This window comes from Juglans microcarpa x Juglans regia, chromosome 4S, assembly GCF_004785595.1.
Source record: "Juglans microcarpa x Juglans regia isolate MS1-56 chromosome 4S, Jm3101_v1.0, whole genome shotgun sequence".
Taxonomy (NCBI): Eukaryota; Viridiplantae; Streptophyta; class Magnoliopsida; order Fagales; family Juglandaceae; genus Juglans; species Juglans microcarpa x Juglans regia.
In genome coordinates, this window is record NC_054601.1 from 10,727,965 (window position 1) to 10,746,214 (window position 18,250).

Below are 18,250 nucleotides of genomic sequence, written 5' to 3' on the forward strand. Positions count from 1 at the left end.
AACACAGTTTGTTTTTTGTCGTCGTGTATATGGGGTCTGGGTGTGTTTTACAACAGTAACTCTATGTCCCAGTGGGACTCTGAGACGTTATTACTAGGCCTATGTGATTTGGACTTTGAGGCACGTTTACTTACTAAGCCTAAGTTTTAGCCGCACACACCCACGTTATTTCCCCCACTCCCACGTCTCTCTCACTCTTTGTGCTCTAGCAGAGCACCACCTCCCACACCATTAGTGTTCTAGAGCACTTTGGTTTTTAGAAATTGCACAGATCATATCGCCTATTCAAATCCAAGTCAGGTATGTGCACTCCTTATCTATTTCCTCTTGTTTTTTTATTTCTAGGATTCGGAGCACACTCATATTTTGGGATTTTTGACATTCTCTTTGACCTAAGATTTGCGATTTGGTCTCTTGATGTTTGGGTTGTAATTTTGTGCCAATTATGATTGGTTTACGAGTGTTTCCCACAGTGTCATGTATTGAGGATGAATTTTGAGTGGGTTCAAGGCCTTTGCCATTCAGTTTCTATGGAATGCTCACTAAGTGTTTGATTTTTTGTCTCAACCAAATTTTCTCAATCTTTTGTAAATTATTTTACATGCATTCATATTCATACATCATTTATTATATAAATGCATGGTTGAGTTGAGATCAGAGGGGGTTTTGGCCATGTCAAATTAAGGAGTATCACCTTGTCTCTTACACGGCACACATAGGTTTGGATCTCATTCATTTTGATTATGATAGTGTCACTGATCTTTCATAGATGACAGGTTGGTGCAGCTATCATTGAAAATGCAGCAAGTGTTGGAAAATTTCATGGACTCCGACATGAAAAATATTGAGCCTTGTTAGATTAGTGACAAAAAGGCGAAGAAGGAGAGAGGACCAGATTCGTGGGGAGCTGAATATCTTTTGAGGGGGAGTTGAATGAATTTGCTGAAATGAATTTGTTGAGGTGGAGTTGAATGAATTTGTATTGTTCTGTTTAAGAGAATTTAATATTGAGGGGTATAACTAAATTCTGGTTTATTTAAATTCTGGACATAATTTTGATGTTGGACTAGAACATGCTCAGACTTTGAGTTAGATTTTAAATTTTGTGAATTTTAATAGTACTAATCTTAATCATTGTTCTATGTTAGTATTTTTTATTCTTTTTTATTATTTGCTTGGAATTTCTACTTGGTTTATTGGTCTGTTGTTTGTACGTTTGACAGGTTTTATACTACATTTATCAAACTGATTTTTGTCACCAATCTGCCAAAGGGAGAGATTGTAGATGCAAAAATTTGGCTAGGACTAGATGACTAAATTCATAAGTTTGGATATGACTAAGTGAATAAGATGATAGAATTTATCTTATCTTTGGTTTTGTAATTTGGATGAATGTAAGACACTTTGACTTTATCTATGACTATTTGATTTTATCTAGAGGTTGTTAGGAAGTGTTTTAGATAAGTCGAAAGTGTAGAAGCCAAATTCCAAGATATAGATTTTATCAAGAAAAGAATTTGAATGTGAAACTGTCAATGTTGAGAAGATAAGTATTAAGCGTCAGCAAAATTCATCAGCAATGTTTCATTGTGACTCAAACACCTATTAGATTGTTTCATCAGCAGAATCCTACTGCAATTCAAATTGATGTTTAGATTGTTTATTTAAAGGATCCTACTGGTTAGAATATGTAGAGATTCAGTTCTAGATATTTTTTAGAGCACTATCCAATGCATGTTTTGGTAAGAAAATTCTTTAAAGGACTTTCATGTTGTTTCTCTCAAAAAGTGTGATTGTTGATCCAAGATTGAGATTGAGTAACCGTGATTCAGCCACTTGAGTTTCAAGAGAAAAACCAATATTTAAATATCGTTAGAGGTTTTGGTTGCTACTGCAATAGAGACAAACAGGTTGTCTATCTGGTCCAGTAAGAGTGTCAATTGAAACTTGCTTGTAATTGGTTTTCAAATAAAAGAAATGATTTTTCTAGGTTTGGCTGCCCCATAGGGTTTTACCTTTAAAGAGTTCTTTAAAATATTTCCATTTGATACCAAGATTGGTATTATACAATTTATTTATTTTATGTTATTGATTCATTATTAAATAATTTCATGGTTGACGACTAACGAATTTGTTGAATGAATTGTAGAACATTAGATTACAATACAAGGGTACTTGAGTAATTTCAATAATGGTATAAAAATAACGACAGTTGAAAGGGTGAGAGAATCTTATCTACTCATTCCAAGATGACTTCAGAAGCCAAGAAATCCTCCTTTTCCCACGTTCTAGTGTAGAAAATAAATCAAAACCAACATATGGTGCCAACTGTTAAGGACGAAACTCACCACACAGACTGGAAGAGAAGAAACAATCATCCCTGGTCCACGATGACAGCTCAGGCCTCAATCGATGTGATTCGTTGCCTCGAACGGTGGTTCGGAGTGGTGGTTAGGTACCCCTGCGTACATCCATAACGTTGTTCGGCACGGGGCTTATGTCCACGGGTTGTTTGGAGGGAAAATCCATTAATATAGAAGTATTTTACAGTCTCTTATGGTCTCTCATATCTCATAATACAGCAGGGATCGAGACCCCTTTAAGACAGAGAAGATAAAAAATGGCATCTCGCCTCGTGAGGTTGAAGAATAAAAAGCTGCTTTCGTCTTGGCCCAAAGTCCTCATTTCTCAGATCCCTTTAATATAGCAATTGGGAGTGGTCAGGAGGTATTAGAAATCTCCCATCTTTCGTTGGTCCCAAATGGGGGCACTTATATCTGTACACATTACATGTCTCTCTAAGTTAAAAATCAATTCTTTTTGTTAATTACATGCACAAAATTATAGATAATTGGTCAATGATTCTTATTGTTGTTCAATAATATAACTGATGAGATGAAAATAGAGTCAAATTTCTAGAAAAAATTGATCTGATTCATGTTTCTTCCTAGCCTACTTCGATAGATTCCAAATCATCATTTGTATATTTCAATGAGAAAAAATCCATTTACAAATCTATTTGTTAAAACATTTAACACACAATTAACAATTGTCTATCTCAAAAAGAACAATCCAACCAAAGGGAACTTCCTTGTTATACCAATAGGCAAAAAGAGCAATATCCTGGTTACATCAATCCCAAAAGATCCACAAGGAAAATCCATAACTAAGCCCTCTCCAATTGGAGCAGCAATTAATAGAAATCCACCATCAATTATGATGTAAGCTGGAATGGGCAAAACTTTGGCTTCCCTCTGCGTCCATACTTTAGTAGATGTGCATCTTTTTTAAGTGCTGCAATGGCTCGTATTTAAAACAAAAATAAAAACAAAAACACAAAATCAGGCAATTGGGGAAGAGCATATTCTTCAAATTCTCCATCACATGAACATCAGCAAAAGGTACCCATCTTTATGCTTTTCCCAATAAATACCAAAGTTGTGTGACTGTTAAACAACAAAACCAACCAATTGGGGAAAATCACGATTTAAAAAAAATTATGAGAACAGATCATAGAACAAAGTTGAGAAATGAATGAAAGCAACATTTCCTCAAAATACAAACCCCAAAACCAAACCGAACGTACATATCACACTCTTTCTTCTTCTTTTTTTATTATGCTTATTTTTTTTATAAATTTACTATAGGAAGTTACCATGGATTTTAGCATCTTATTTCATTCAAATTCAAGAGTTGTAATGAAGTACAACTATTTGTTTCATTCAAGTCCTGATGTAGAGTATTTTCGTCTTCAAACTCTATATCTTTCTCATTCCCCTCTTCATTCCCATCATGAATTCTCTCTTTTTCTATTTTTTCTAATTGTCTTTGTAGTTTTTCTACAGCTAGAGAATCTTCAAAGCCTTTATTTCTAGGGTTCAAATAATTGCCTAAAGAAGCAAATGAATAATTGAGAATGAGCACTAAATTTAGAGGTTAGCAAGGCTGCTATAGGTGCTTTTATAAAGGACACAAAAAGTTCCCACTACCCTACTGATTGATCTGTGATTAAAAAAAAAAATTAGAAAAACAAATAGAGGCTACCATTGAATGATTAAATATGACAGTTTCACATTCTACATTTGAAAATTTGATATGTCAAGCAATCAATGACTTAACCAATCAACAAGCAAAAATGGCCTTACTCTTGGATTAGCTAGTTTTGGTTTAAAAGTACTTTAAGTAATCTTCAATCGACCTCATTTAAAATATTCTTCAAAGTTATCTCTACATGGAAAAAAAAATTATGTTAAACATATAATTAATTAAAAAGACTATATGAAAATAATTTTCAAATATGAATCTTACCGGTTTCTAACTTGTAACTTTCATCATCTTCCATTATATTTTGGGAGTCATAATTAATGGAGGGAGCCATCAACCAGTTTTGTGTTCAAATTAGCGATTCAACTGTTGTCGGGGCCAATGAGCTACGAAATGAATCTAAGACACGACCTCCAACGCTAAATGCCGACTCAGAAGCAACAGTAGATATGGGAATAGCTAACACATCTCGAGCTATATTGGCAAGGATCAGATATTTGATTGAGTTCACCTTCCACCATAGTAGAATATCAAAGTCAGGTGTCTATCCTTTAACACATTCCTTGAAATACTTATCCAATTCTAATTTAGACTCTACCACACCTTTTGTTGCTTTATATTGTTGATACATACTTAATATATCATCCACATTATCATAAGAAGTGCTGCTTTGGGTCTTGCCAACACTTGATTGGCCCAAACCTACACTGGATTTTGAATATTGCTTAGACATCTAATCATCCTCCTTAACCAATCAACAAGTTCAAACGCTCGCACATGGCCAAAAATATTTCTAAAACAAAATTACAAAACTTCCAACTTGAAGCGCGGATCAAGCATAGATGTAATAAACAACATTTTGTTCAATTACTCAAAATCCCCCCAATACTTGTTATATTTCAACAACATCCTCTTCGACATGGTTTTTAGCATATTACTCTCACTTATAGAAAATTTGTTCAAATGGTTATAGATTGTAAATATTTCTCTAATGAACAAATTTGAAGTTGCATAAACTGAGTCTGAAACCCACAAAGTCATATCATAAAAAAGCTTAAAAATTTGTACAAAAACCTTGATGGTTTCTTAATCATGTAAAGTTGACATTCCTTGTCCAACCTCACGTAAATATGGGCCAAACTCATTGTCTTCATCTTGGATTACCTCAAACACCGCATAATATTTTAGAGCCACACTCAACATTAGATATGTTGAGTTTCACCTAGTCGGAACATCAAGACAAAGAAGCCCACAGCCCAAAATATTATTAAGTCTTGCAGGAGAAGACTTCACATATTTAACTGCATTTCGAATCTTCACAATTGATTTATCAATTTCTTTCAATCTCCTGGATAATGAGATTCAAAATATGTGCACAACATCTTATATGCATAAGTTCATTGTCTAATACCATACAATCCCTAAGTTTCGTAATTTTCCTCAAATAATTGATTTCCATAGTATTAGAGGATGCATTGTCAACTATGATTGTAAATATCTTCTTTATGCCCCATCCAAGTACGGATGGCTCGATCTCTTTCCCTATTGTTATCCATTTATAATCAAGAACTTTATTAAAATCTATAATACTCATGCAAGATCCAATCATCATCAATATAATGTGAAGTTATGCACATATAATTAAGATTTTGAATTGATGTTCCCATGTCAATAGTGATGCAAATCTTATAATTGGATGCGATGAACATGTTCTTCAACTTATCTTTTTCTAACATGTACATCTTCAAATATTTGATTATATATGAAATCTATTCATTAAGTTTATTTTAACACAATTAAACTTTGAAATTATTATTAAGTTACATTTTATGTCCATGATTGATTAATTAGTTTATTTGATTTTGTTAACGAGTTTAAACTTGATCACTCTGAAATCTCATGAACAATCACTATTTACTAAGTTACGTTAAGAGTGTTACTAAGTTACGTTAAGAGTGTGTCAATTAAATTTATTATTAATTAAACTATATAAATGAAGTTATAAATAACATTAAATCCAGAAATATTGTATATTTCTTTTCCTCCAAAATATTTTATTAATGCGTACACGAGTTTTTTTCATAAAAAAATTATTAATACTATTATTCTTGTGATTACTTTATCTATAAATTTTGAGAAATCATTTTTGAGATGTATATAAATATATTTATATAGTACTACATGACTAACACACACAAACATATATATACATACATACATACATACATACATACATACATACATATATATATATATGTTCATACGTACCTGGCCAAGTCAAGACTTATATATTCACAAGAGTTTTCACGATATTTATCTATTTAAGAACATAATTCCCTTTTATATTTTTAGATAAAGAAAAAAATCAATATAAAACCAAAAGTAATAATATAACAATAATAAAATTGTTTAATAAAGTAGTAAAAAAATTTCTTTTAACTTAATTTATATAGTGAAGAAATCAATTAGACAGGCAACGAGTTTACAAGGCTTCGTTTGGATAATAAGAGCATCTCAAATTATCTATGAATAGCAGTGATATAGTTTGTAAATAGTAGTGAAGTGGTACTCTGAGAATATCTTAGAATAGTTGTGTTTGCAAACAACCTAATGTGCTTGAGTTGTATTTAGCGAAAATGTAGATCCCTAATTGGAAAGGGTAAGGGGATGTTTGGTAATGTTTTTCATTTCATCTCATCTCATCTTATCACATTCCATCACATTTCCTACTCAAACATCACTCAAATATAAACAATCAAACTAATCATTATAACTTTTTCAAACTAATTATTAAAAATTTTCTAAACTTTCAAACAAAATATAAAAATAATTCAATTTTTTCAAATTTCAAAATAAATATAATATTAAAAAAATATTTTCTAACAATATTTTGACGTTATAATATTTTTATTCAATTTTTTCTCAATCCTTTTCCAAAACTCCATAAAACATCATAATTCAAACCATTTTATTATTATTTTTCACAAATCATTTCACTATTATTCGTAGATTTCTCATCTCATCTCATTCCCCAAGCATCTCCTAAGAGTAAGGCCATATTTCGGACAAGAGGTTTTCTCAGATATTTTTTTTCCCAAACATCACTTAAACATTAAACACTTTTCAATTTCAAATATTCAAATTTTTCATCTAATCATTACCTGATTATTATCTAAACACAAAATACAAAATTATTTTCTCAAACTTCTAAACAAAACACAAAAAATTAATCAATTATTTCAAATTTTAAAACAAAAATATATTCAAGTAATTTTAAAATTTTATAATATTTTTACTCAAATAAAAGAAAAATACGCGAGCAAAAGTTTTTTGCAATTCTGGTTTGCGTTTGATTGTATGTTGCATATATGCAAGTTTCTTAGACTCTTATATAGTTTGAAGTCTCTGTTTTGTGCTCAAGTGTTATGAAATTTTAATTATACTCGCAGGTGCACAAATTGTACCGAAATATAATTTAGCAAGAATGATATGGAATCCACAGGGACTTATAAAAACCTAGGAAACCAATAAATATAAATTAATAAATCTAATCTAGTTCAGAAAAATGAGTTCTAAAATAAAATTAGAATTTAAGAAGTAAAGAATGAATCAAAGCAAGAAATAATTAATTTAATGAACTAATCACAATAAAAAGAGCTAAAATAAATTATAAATCTGCAAATTAATCTAAAAAGTGAATAAACTACTAATGAAGAATGATCTAAAGTTTTGGTATCCACCTCATTAATTCATAATAATATATTTATGATAATTAATTCTTCCCAAGCATCTACAAAAATAATATAGAAATCAATCTTGTTATCATGAAAAATATCATCGTTGAAAACTCTTTCTCTAAGAAATATTTAAAGTATGTTATTCTTCGCTCAAAGATATAAAATCCAATAATCACTTGTATCTGTTAAAACCAACCACAAAAGATATTAGATTTTATTTTTAATAAAGTTATGAATCAGACTTTCAATTGATTAAAATTATTCTAGATCATGAGAAAAGCATGATTGAATTCTTATAAAGAATTATATCTCTCAATTGATATGAAGTAAAACAATAGATCATTGAACACACAAATAATTAGAAAAAAAAAATCAATCTCATAAATAATATTACTAATGTTCAAAGAGGTTTCATCATCAACCTTAGTTAAAAGTTTAGCTAGACATGTTCATGAAAAGAAACATCAAAATCTGAACGTAAATAAACATCAAAGCAATATTTAAAAATAAAAAACTGAAAATAAAAATTACAACACTCTCAAAACTGAAGAAAAATAAAAATTACAGTACTCTTGGAAGAAAAATAATTCTTTTAAGACTCATAAAAATATACAAATTAGTACTACATAATTATGATAATGCTTTATTTAAAATATAAAACTATGCACAATTCTACGTATGTACGTTGATTATGTGTGTGTGTGTGTGTGTGTGTGTGTGTTTGTGTGTGTTTAGAGCATTCTCGTTGGAATAGTTAAAGGAAAATACAGTCCTTGAAATAGCTATTAGAGACTGCATTGAATCAGGCAAACTGATCTGAATCAAGTTTTAGCTATAGTATATCCAAAATTAAAGTCAAATTTACTTGCAACTATGGATGGAGCAAATGTTTATGAAAAAGTCTTGGGAGCAGCCCTTGTTCATGCATCATCCAAAACACACCTTACATGACTAAGTAAATTGACAAATTTATCTCTAAACAAATTGATAAAGTCCCACGAAGGCCCCCTTCCTACCCCCTCCCCGGAATTCGAAAAGTTGAAAACACTCCATTGCTACTGAGGGCTGATTTGAGCTACGATGGAGAGGGAGAAAGGAGTTGTCATGACTAGGGGACAGTGGGGGTTGTTGCAAGGTCGTGAGGCTCGGTGGTGGTGGTTGGGTTGGTGTACGATGGCAGCATGGTGGCGAGAGAAGGGGAGACTCATTTCGGGTTGGGCTGATTTGAGCTGCAATGGGGGGTTGCCGTGACTTGGGTTCAATAGTCGGGGTTGCTGGGAGGTCATGGGACTCGGTGGTGGTGGCTGGGCTGGCTTACGGCGGCGGGCGGCGACATTTCAGGACTAAATCCTTATGAGGCCCATTTTTGGAGTGGAGAGAATGATGCGCATAGATGCTACGCATGGAGGCTCGAAGGTGGCTGGAGAGGGAGTCGGTGATGGTGCTGCTAGGTGGTCGACAACGGTGGAGAGAGGCCGAATGCAATTCGGTTGCTTGGCCAAGAAGTAGTACGCGGCGCGGCGAAGGAGGAGTACACGAGCATCAGCATTACTGATGGTGGGGCTGGAGGCTGACGATGGTGGTGGCCGGTGATTGCAGGTGGTGCACGGCGGGGCTGGGTTGGCTAAGAGAGGGAATTAGGTGGGGGTAGGAGCTGAAATGCGTCGGTTTTGGATTAAAAAATAAGTAAATAAATAATACACGTCACATGTGCTACCAATCAGCTATGAGCAGTGGCTGATCTGTAGCACAACTCTTAGTTTATTATTTCTTTGGAACACTCTCTCTCCTCTTAATATATTCTCACGCAACTACCATCAGTTTCTTTCCCTCGAATTTTTTTCCAACTTTTCACGTCTCTGTTCTCTACTGCTCTTCCTTGTTTCGCCTCGTGAAATCATAGAAGGAGCGGTTTTATCCCATATTTGGACTGCACCACCAGGGTCACCACCACACCACCCTCTCCTCTCTTTGTCTCTGATTCCATGTGGTCTCTTCCTCTCCCAGTTCCACCAGGTATTTCATCTTCCTCACATAATCATCTCCCCATCTGCTTCTCTCTCTCTCTCTCTCTCTCTCTCTCTCTCAAAATCTGTGTGCAGATGAACTTGATCTTGTTCATTAATTTATCATTTGTTATATGGAGAGAAGTTTGGGACTGGGGAATTTAGGGCTTAAATCTGTGAAGATCTTTTTTAGGTTTATTGGGGGTTTCTAGGGTCTAATTTATTTTTTCAATAATTTTGGTTGGTTTCTAAGAAAGTGTGGGAGAAAAAAAAATTAAATCAAAGTTATGGGGCCTTTTGTATTATGGCTCTAGAAATTAAAATCATTGTTAACCTTGTGCTTCTTTAACCATAGAGGAATCGCAATATGTCAGTTGCATGTTTTTTATACAACTCATGGTAAAATGCCTTTACTTGATTGATGATGTTCATTCATACCACTTGTAGATAGTCGTTTATCTACAAGTTTGCTTTCTCATTTTTTTTTTCTATAACGACAACAAAAGGACCTGTTGGCCATTGGCCTCATTTTTGAAAAATAAGCTTTTGTTAAATAAATTATTACCTTGTTAGGATCGAAGAAACAAAAGAGCACACAAAATATTATCACTTTCCTTAGTCCAGATTTTTTCGTAGAAAAAAGTTGATAGATTTCAAGCATGAAGATTGAGTGAGCGATAGAGAGAGATGCTGTTTGGGGTGGAATTATTTAAGATATTTTTTCCAGGAGAAGACTGGAAGGGAGTGTCTTTCTGTGGGATTAGAAATCTCTACATCCCTATTTATAGCTCTTTACAAAATGTTTTCAAACGAAATAAGGTTTTGTAGTGTTGAAAGTTTGGTCAAACCATCTTCATTTAATTGTGATTACTGAATTAAGCGCTTGTGCTGGTCAATAGAGTTTGGTTGTTCATTCATAAAATAAAAAAAAAAAAAAAAAAAAAAAGAAAGGTTTGGTTATATGTTGTGATAATTACATAAAGAGATCCAATTATGTATCACAAACACTCGGTGGATGGTTCTCCACAACACTATTAGTTATACGAGCTACTAAGTGGATTTTAATAGGAGGTGTTCTCAGCTTTATCTTAGGTAGTCTTTTGCATACGAGTGATTTTATATTAAATAGCCCTCATCTTGGAGTCATTTTGCTACTTGAATACTGAATGGAAATAGCATATGATTGTAGAAAAGGGTTCTTGGACCTGCTTTATCTTAGACAATCTTTTGCATGGATAAAAGAAACTTTGGCAAAAGAAGATGGTTTGATGGAAAATGTAGTGGATATAATTGTTGGATATAAGAAAGTTTGGCAAAAGAAGATGAGTCGATAGAAAATTTTATAAATATGATTGTTGGATGGAAGAAAGTTTGGCAAAAAAATATAGTTGGATGAGAAATATAGAAATTTGATATGAAAAGACATTGATATGGAATTTTAGATGGGTTTAATTAGGCGCTTGTGATTATTAGTATTAAATAACCATTGAAAATATGATTTTTTAACTAATAATTTAATTAGAATATGATTACTAATTAATATATAATCAGTAGAATGATAAAATATGATAAAATTAAATAAATTAAAATTTAAAACAAAATAAATGAATATTATTTTATTATTATATAATGAATAAATGTAGAGATTTAATGTGAATAGAATAGGTAAAAGTAAATTCATCTCATATTAGCTAAAACTTGGATTTGGCTTTGACCATTCTAATGAGAGTACTCTTACGTATTGTTTCCCAATTAAATTCTAAGGTTGTTATCATATATGTGCCCTCGGTATTAAACTCAATATTCATAATTCCATCCATATCAGCTGGAGTGTTTTGTGGTTCTAAATTAACGTAGAACTCCCTATTGCAATATCCTTAATTACCAATTGCAGCTAATGCCATCTCATCAAACATCTCAATCTTTTTATTCAAATATTGCTCATAGTTCGAAAGTACTGTCTATTAAGACATGAGATCAGAAATACGAAATTACTTGTTGTAATTAAATGCTTTGGCGTAAAATATGTTAAGGAAGATAACATAATCTATTATTTCCTCTTCATACATACCTTCTTAGTGTAGGTAGGTAATAATGATTTTCAACTTATCATCCCATCCAAACCCACCTCATAATTTGTTGCTAAGGATTTTTTTGATAGTGTTCCAAATTGACTTTACTGTATACTCAAAATATAAATTTTATTTTTCCCATTATCTAGTGACATTCATCATTAGAGGTGGGCAATGGGGCCCGCACCCCGTGGTCCGGCCCGCCCCCCACATGGCACGCATGGGCTGGGGGCGGGCTAACCCTAGCAAGGCCCTGCCCTACCCCGCTCCGCTATTAGGTCTTATATTGCTTAAGTATGACTATTGTATTGTCTTAATCTTCAATATGAAAATTGGCCTAGAAGACCAAGTCAATCTAAAATACAACTTTAATCAATTTAAATCATTTTTCTATTTATAAATTTTAATTTATAATTTTAATTATATTATAATTCGGGTCCAAAATATTTGTGGACCCAATGGGACATGAGTAAATATTGGCCTGGGTAGGGGCAGGGTGGGTAAGATTTTCGACCCCGCCCTCCGGCACCAGGGAGGGGGGTTGAATTGAAAAACCTTTCCCCGCATGGTGCAGGGCGGGGTGCAAGGAAGGGTCCACGTACCCCGCCCTGCACCATGCGGGTATCACCTCTATTCATCATCATATTTTTTTATAAAATATATTTTAATTAGAAAGAAATTATGTTCTCATTTAATAATAAATGGTGTGATATTGCCCTTGTCTTTGTCTAACGGTGGGGACCGCCTTACCCATTTTTGCGTCAAAATTATGTAGAAATATTCAAAATTCATAAAGAAGATGTCAAAAAAAAAAAAAACAAAAAAAGATATTTCTCATGCGAGTTTTGTTACTCATCATTCTTGCACGCTACACATCACATTTTTTTAAAATTTTTTTAATTTTATTCTTTTTAAAATAATTAAATTATTTTACTTATCATTCATATAACACATATTTGATAAGAAAAAAAAAAATCATGTGTAAAATGTGAAAATGATGAAATTTTTTGTTTTCTTATCACACCCACTTGATGTAAAGTGCTACTGCCCTTCTCTTCTCAAGCTCTTCGTACTGATACCCATGGTATGACATTTCTACGAAAACTACCAATTTCTGAAAAAAAAAATGATTCATACGTAACATTTTTTACCATTATATTTTAAATAATGGATATTTTTATAAAATATTTTATAAAAATAACATTATTTTACAAAAGTATTCTTATTTTATAATATTATTGTGTAATATATTGTATAATATATTATGTATATATCATTACTCATTTATGAATAGATGATGCTATAAGAGTAGCAACTGATAGTGTAATTTTATTGTATTTTTCTTTTTACATATTTTTTAAATACTTTTAAATTTTTAAAAAATATATAAACTCTGATTCCCATTTTATCGTTTTTCAGCTCTAATCGGTGGACATCTATTTTTCTTAAATAAATTTTTACAACCTCTTCATACTCAATAATCCATATTTTTTTAATTTTTATTATTTTTTTTCTCTTATCAAATAGTTATTATATGAATAATGAATAGAAAATTTTAAATAATTTAAAATGAATAAACTCAAAAAAAATTTAAAAATCTTTTCGAATAGACATGAGTTGGTCCTGAATAGACAGTACGCCAAGTCCTGCCGCCAATCTCGTTATTAAAGGTTGATTTGGAGAGACAGATATGACGATAATTTTATGAATATTAATAAAATAATTTATGAATAGTGGTGAAATAGTTTGAATAGAGTATTTATTGAGTTTTGAAAAAAATAAGGAAAAAAATTGAATAAAAGATTTTATAAAGTTAAAATATTATTAGAATATAGTTTTATAATATTATTTTTATTTAAAAATTTAAAAATTTTGATTTTTTTTTATTTTTTATTTAAAAGTTTAGAAAAATTATAATAATTTGATTGAAAAAGTTATAATTATTAGTTTGAAAATTATATATTTGAATTATGTTTAAAAATAAAATGTGATGAGACGGAATAATATGAAATAAAAATTTTGACATAGATCGATTTTAAAAGAAGCTCTAAAACATTTTTTTTTTTTTAATTTTGTTTTTGAGTGGAACTTTGGAAGATTAAAAGTCGGTGAGCTGCCTCACGAGTCCCAAGGCCCGTCTCTACTCTCTAGTCATGAATGTGATCTCAGGCACTGCCGCACTGGAATACTTTATCCATGCCCCTGCAAATACAGATCCCCTGAAGATCCTTATTATTGTAAGCTAAAATGAAAATTGACCAGATTACTAAAGTTTTTTTAAACCAAAGTGGTTGGAAAAAGTGTCAAACCTGATGTTTGACCAGTATGCCTGCTTATTACATATAGGAAAATGATAAAATTACTATTAAATAATAATTTTTATCACTTATATAATAAAATAATATTATTTTGAGTTTAATTTTGATTTTGATTTTTAATTTATTGGGTTTGAATATAATAAATAATATTATTATATTTATAATTAGAGTAATGATATATATACAATAAATTATATAATATATTGTATAACAATATTATAAAAGAAAAGTATTTTTATAAAATTATGTTATTTTTATAAGATATTTTATAAAAATATTTTTATTTAATATATTATTATATAATATACTGTACAAAATATTGTGTTGAGATCAATTTCCTTTTAATTATTTATAAATCGTGAACGAATTGTTAACTTATTACTATCCTACCATGTAACTCTCAAATTCTTTTACCCGAGAGTTTTTTAGATATATAAATATAGTACATTTTTTTAAAAATAAAATAAAATTTATTATTAAAAAATTAATTTTTTATATAAATTTTATTTTTATTAATTTTTTTTAAAGGCGCGGTACTTCCACGCATTCAAATATCATTTCTTTTTTTAATTTCAATTATTAGAAAGTCAAAACATCAACTTTCAATTAAAGTCAATTAAAGAAAGAAACTTTATTATTTACTCTTGTCTCTCAACTCATTTTTACTTAATAAATTGGGAGAAGACCATGTAACCAGAAGCTTACAGAGATAACAAGCGCAGAGCAAAGCCCAGACGTGTAAAGTTTACGTCTCGAGTAAAGAAAGAGAAGAGTTCAGAAATGGAGAAAATAGAGCACACGACGGTCGCCACCAATGGCATAAACATGCACGTGGCGTCGATTGGGACAGGCCCGGTGGTGCTCTTCCTCCATGGCTTCCCTGAGCTCTGGTACTCGTGGCGACACCAGCTTCTCTACCTCTCCTCCCTCGGCTACCGCTGCATCGCCCCCGACCTACGCGGCTATGGCGACACGGACGCCCCGCCCTCCCCTGCCTCTTACTCAGCTTTCCACATTGTTGGAGACCTCGTCGCCCTTCTTGACCAGCTTGGCATCGAGCAGGTCTTCTTAGTCGGCCATGACTGGGGAGCTATGATGGCCTGGTACTTCTGTTGGTTCAGGCCGGATCGAATCAAAGCTGTGATCAACCTGAGCGTGCCATTTTTACCCAGGAACCCGGCGTTAGATTTTGCTGATGGATTCAGGGCTTTGTTTGGTAATGATTATTACTTTTGCAGGTTTCAGGTAATTAATTATCATCTCAACTCCATTTTTTGGGGCGATTTTCGTTTCTTTGATTCACTTTGACAATCGGAAAATACAACAAATAGTACTTTAGATCGCCGTAATACAACAAGTTCCAAACTTCTTGCATGATATTAATTAAATTGTGGTGCCTGCAGGAACCTGGAGAAGCTGAAGAAGATTTTGCTTGTGTCGATACTGCAATGCTAATGAAGAAGTTCTTTTCATTATTTGGTCCAAATCCTCTGATGATACCTAAAGAAGTGGGAGCTAGAGGATTGCCAACACCAGATGCATTGCCTTCTTGGTTGTCAGAAGAAGATATTAATTATTATGCCACCAAGTTTAAGCAGACAGGTTTCACCGGAGGATTGAACTATTATAGAGCTAGCCACCTGTAAGTTTCACCGGAGGATTGAACTATTATTCACAAATCTCAAGAAACCAACTTTGGTTCTTTATAAATATATTCATATAGTACAAATATACATATAAAGTTATATATATATATATATATATATATACGAGTTTATATATAGGAGTCGAGTTTGTCTAAATTAGTTTGTATAATGGCTTCTACTTGCTAGGGCTGTAAAGTTTTACTAAAAATTATATAGCCCCATCAGAGAATCTACTTACTAGGGACCGTAAACTTGTCTCAAATGGCAGAAATTGGGAGCTCACAGCGCCATGGACTGGATCACAAATCAAAGTGCCAGCCAAGTTCATTGTCGGAGACCAGGATATCGTCTACAATATCCCAGGTGTCAAAGAATATATAAGCGATGGCGGCTTCAAGAGAGACGTCCCATGCTTGCAAGACGTAGTTTTGATGGAAGGAGTATTTCATTTTATCAATCAAGAGAAGGCAGATGAGATTAGCGCACACATATATGAATTTATCAACAAGTTCTGAGTGTGCGAGAAAGTGTTTTCAGGTCGAGGGTTGTGAGGGTCATGTTTTCTGTTTAGTTTCCATGGGTGAGTGTCCCATCTATGAAGCCAATTAAGGGATTAAATAAGCATGTAATGTTGATTATGTGTACTGAGCAAATCAACAATGGTGTTATTTTATTATGTTATTTATGCCTAACGAATTAAATAATATTGTAAAGTATCTGAGCTAGCTCGCTGCTGGTGTTTCTCCAGAAAATGGCCGAACTATTTCTCATAGCTGCTTGCAAGTATTTAATATATGATCAACATGATAGACTTTTAAACGTTTAGCTCAACCTTCGATTTACGGAGAAATATCAACATAATGGGCTGTTTCAGCTGTTTCCAAGGTGTTTAATGTCCTCCACATCTAATTCCATTAATGTGATGCATAACCAGTCACCAACATTGTAAACTAGTAAAACACTCTCAATGATGAATGATTTCATTTATTGGAAAGTCCAAAATACTTTTTAACAAAATGCAAGAGCATATATAATACAACTTCATTACAAATGGCCGGCGATCAGGGGTGGGCAAAATTCCAATGATTCCAACTTTTTACTAGAGTCGGAAAATTTCGAGTTTGAAATCGGAATCGGGGTTGAAAAAAATTAACGGAATTAGAGTTAGAATCCGAGCCGATATAAGACATTTTTTCTTTTTCGCATTTCGAACTCAGGCGTTTGGCTGTGGAGAATTCCGAACTCCGGTCGGCTATTTTTTGTCGCATTACGAACTCAAGTTGCAAGCTATTATAATCTTTTTTGGAAAATATTTATCCACAATATTTTATATAATATATTATATAATAATATATTAAATAAGAAATATTTTTATAAAATATTTTATAAAAATAATATAATTTTATAAAAATATCTTTTATTTAATACGTTGTAAAAATAAAATAGTGTAAGCATATTATTAATCATCTTTTTTAACTTTTTTTTATGGATTAGTTATTGTTTTCCATTAAAATCCTTTCAACGTACTGGCAGACAGTAGCACAAAGTGGTAGGGCAAGTGATATGACTTTCGATAGGACATTTACACGCCCGATCGATGAAACTGTGTTCTGTGCATTTAATGGAAAAGTGGATACCCAAGTCTAAGTAGAGTAATTTATTTTGGAGCGGTGCTACCCCACCGTTCGGAGCTCCCGTAGATTCTCGCTAGTAATTTTAAATTTTGTTTTTATATTTTTTTATATGTTTTTTTAATATTTTTAAATATTTTTTGAAAAATAAAAAATATTTAGAATATTATTAAAAAATATTTATTTAATTATTAAGTAAATAATAATAATAAAATTATAACAATAAAAATTAGTGGTAGAAACTAATAATAAGAATAATATTGTCCTAAATTACTCTTTTAATCACTAAATAAAAATAATTATACAAACAGTCAATTAAAACGGTAAGAATAGAACGGCAGACAATCATTTTCCTTTTTAAATATAGAAAACGTATATCGTACGGTTCTTTCCTTTGAATTGGGTAGGGTTGCTGAGAATTGGTGTGGCTTCCACTGTCCTTTCATTGATTTTTGTCAACAAATAAATAAGTATATTTTTTTTCTGTCAAGTGCTTCTACTCTCACACCCTCTCTCTCTTTAATAATGCTAGCACACTGCAGGGATCTCCTAATATCTAAAATAATAAATAGTTTGCAGACTTATCTAGGTAACATGACATTGGATCTATCGAAACTTTTAATTAGGTTGAATGAATCAAATGACCATAGCTCTAATTAATATTATGAAAAGAAAGATATAGATATCCCTGCTTGATGCAACCGACGTGTCTACGTCATTTATTTATTTTTTCTTCCACTGCTTTTCTATTTAATTTTTCCTCTCTGACTCAAAATTTCATTTTTTCCTCTATCTC

At 32.0% G+C, this 18,250-nt stretch overlaps 1 protein-coding gene across 1 annotated transcript; it reads left to right on the forward strand.

Moving 5' to 3' along the window:
• Positions 1-14,901: 14,901 nt before the first annotated feature.
• Positions 14,902-16,539, forward strand: LOC121262536 (epoxide hydrolase A-like). The gene is made up of 3 exons (XM_041165046.1): positions 14,902-15,422; positions 15,581-15,819; positions 16,092-16,539. The coding sequence occupies exons 1-3, from the start codon at positions 14,958-14,960 to the stop codon at positions 16,336-16,338; spliced, it is 951 nt and encodes a 316-aa protein (XP_041020980.1). The 5' UTR covers positions 14,902-14,957; the 3' UTR covers positions 16,339-16,539.
• Positions 16,540-18,250: the final 1,711 nt, after the last annotated feature.

What these genes read in the sequence shown, in the direction of transcription:
- LOC121262536 (XM_041165046.1), top strand. Translation starts at nt 14,958, where the DNA reads ATGGAGAAAATAGAGCACACGACGGTCGCCACCAATGGCATAAACATG. An exon ending in ATTACTTTTGCAGGTTTCAG is followed by an intron (nt 15,423 to 15,580) that starts GTAATTAATTAT and finishes TGGTGCCTGCAG; the next exon opens with GAACCTGGAGAAGCTGAAGA. An exon ending in TATTATAGAGCTAGCCACCT is followed by an intron (nt 15,820 to 16,091) that starts GTAAGTTTCACC and finishes CTCAAATGGCAG; the next exon opens with AAATTGGGAGCTCACAGCGC.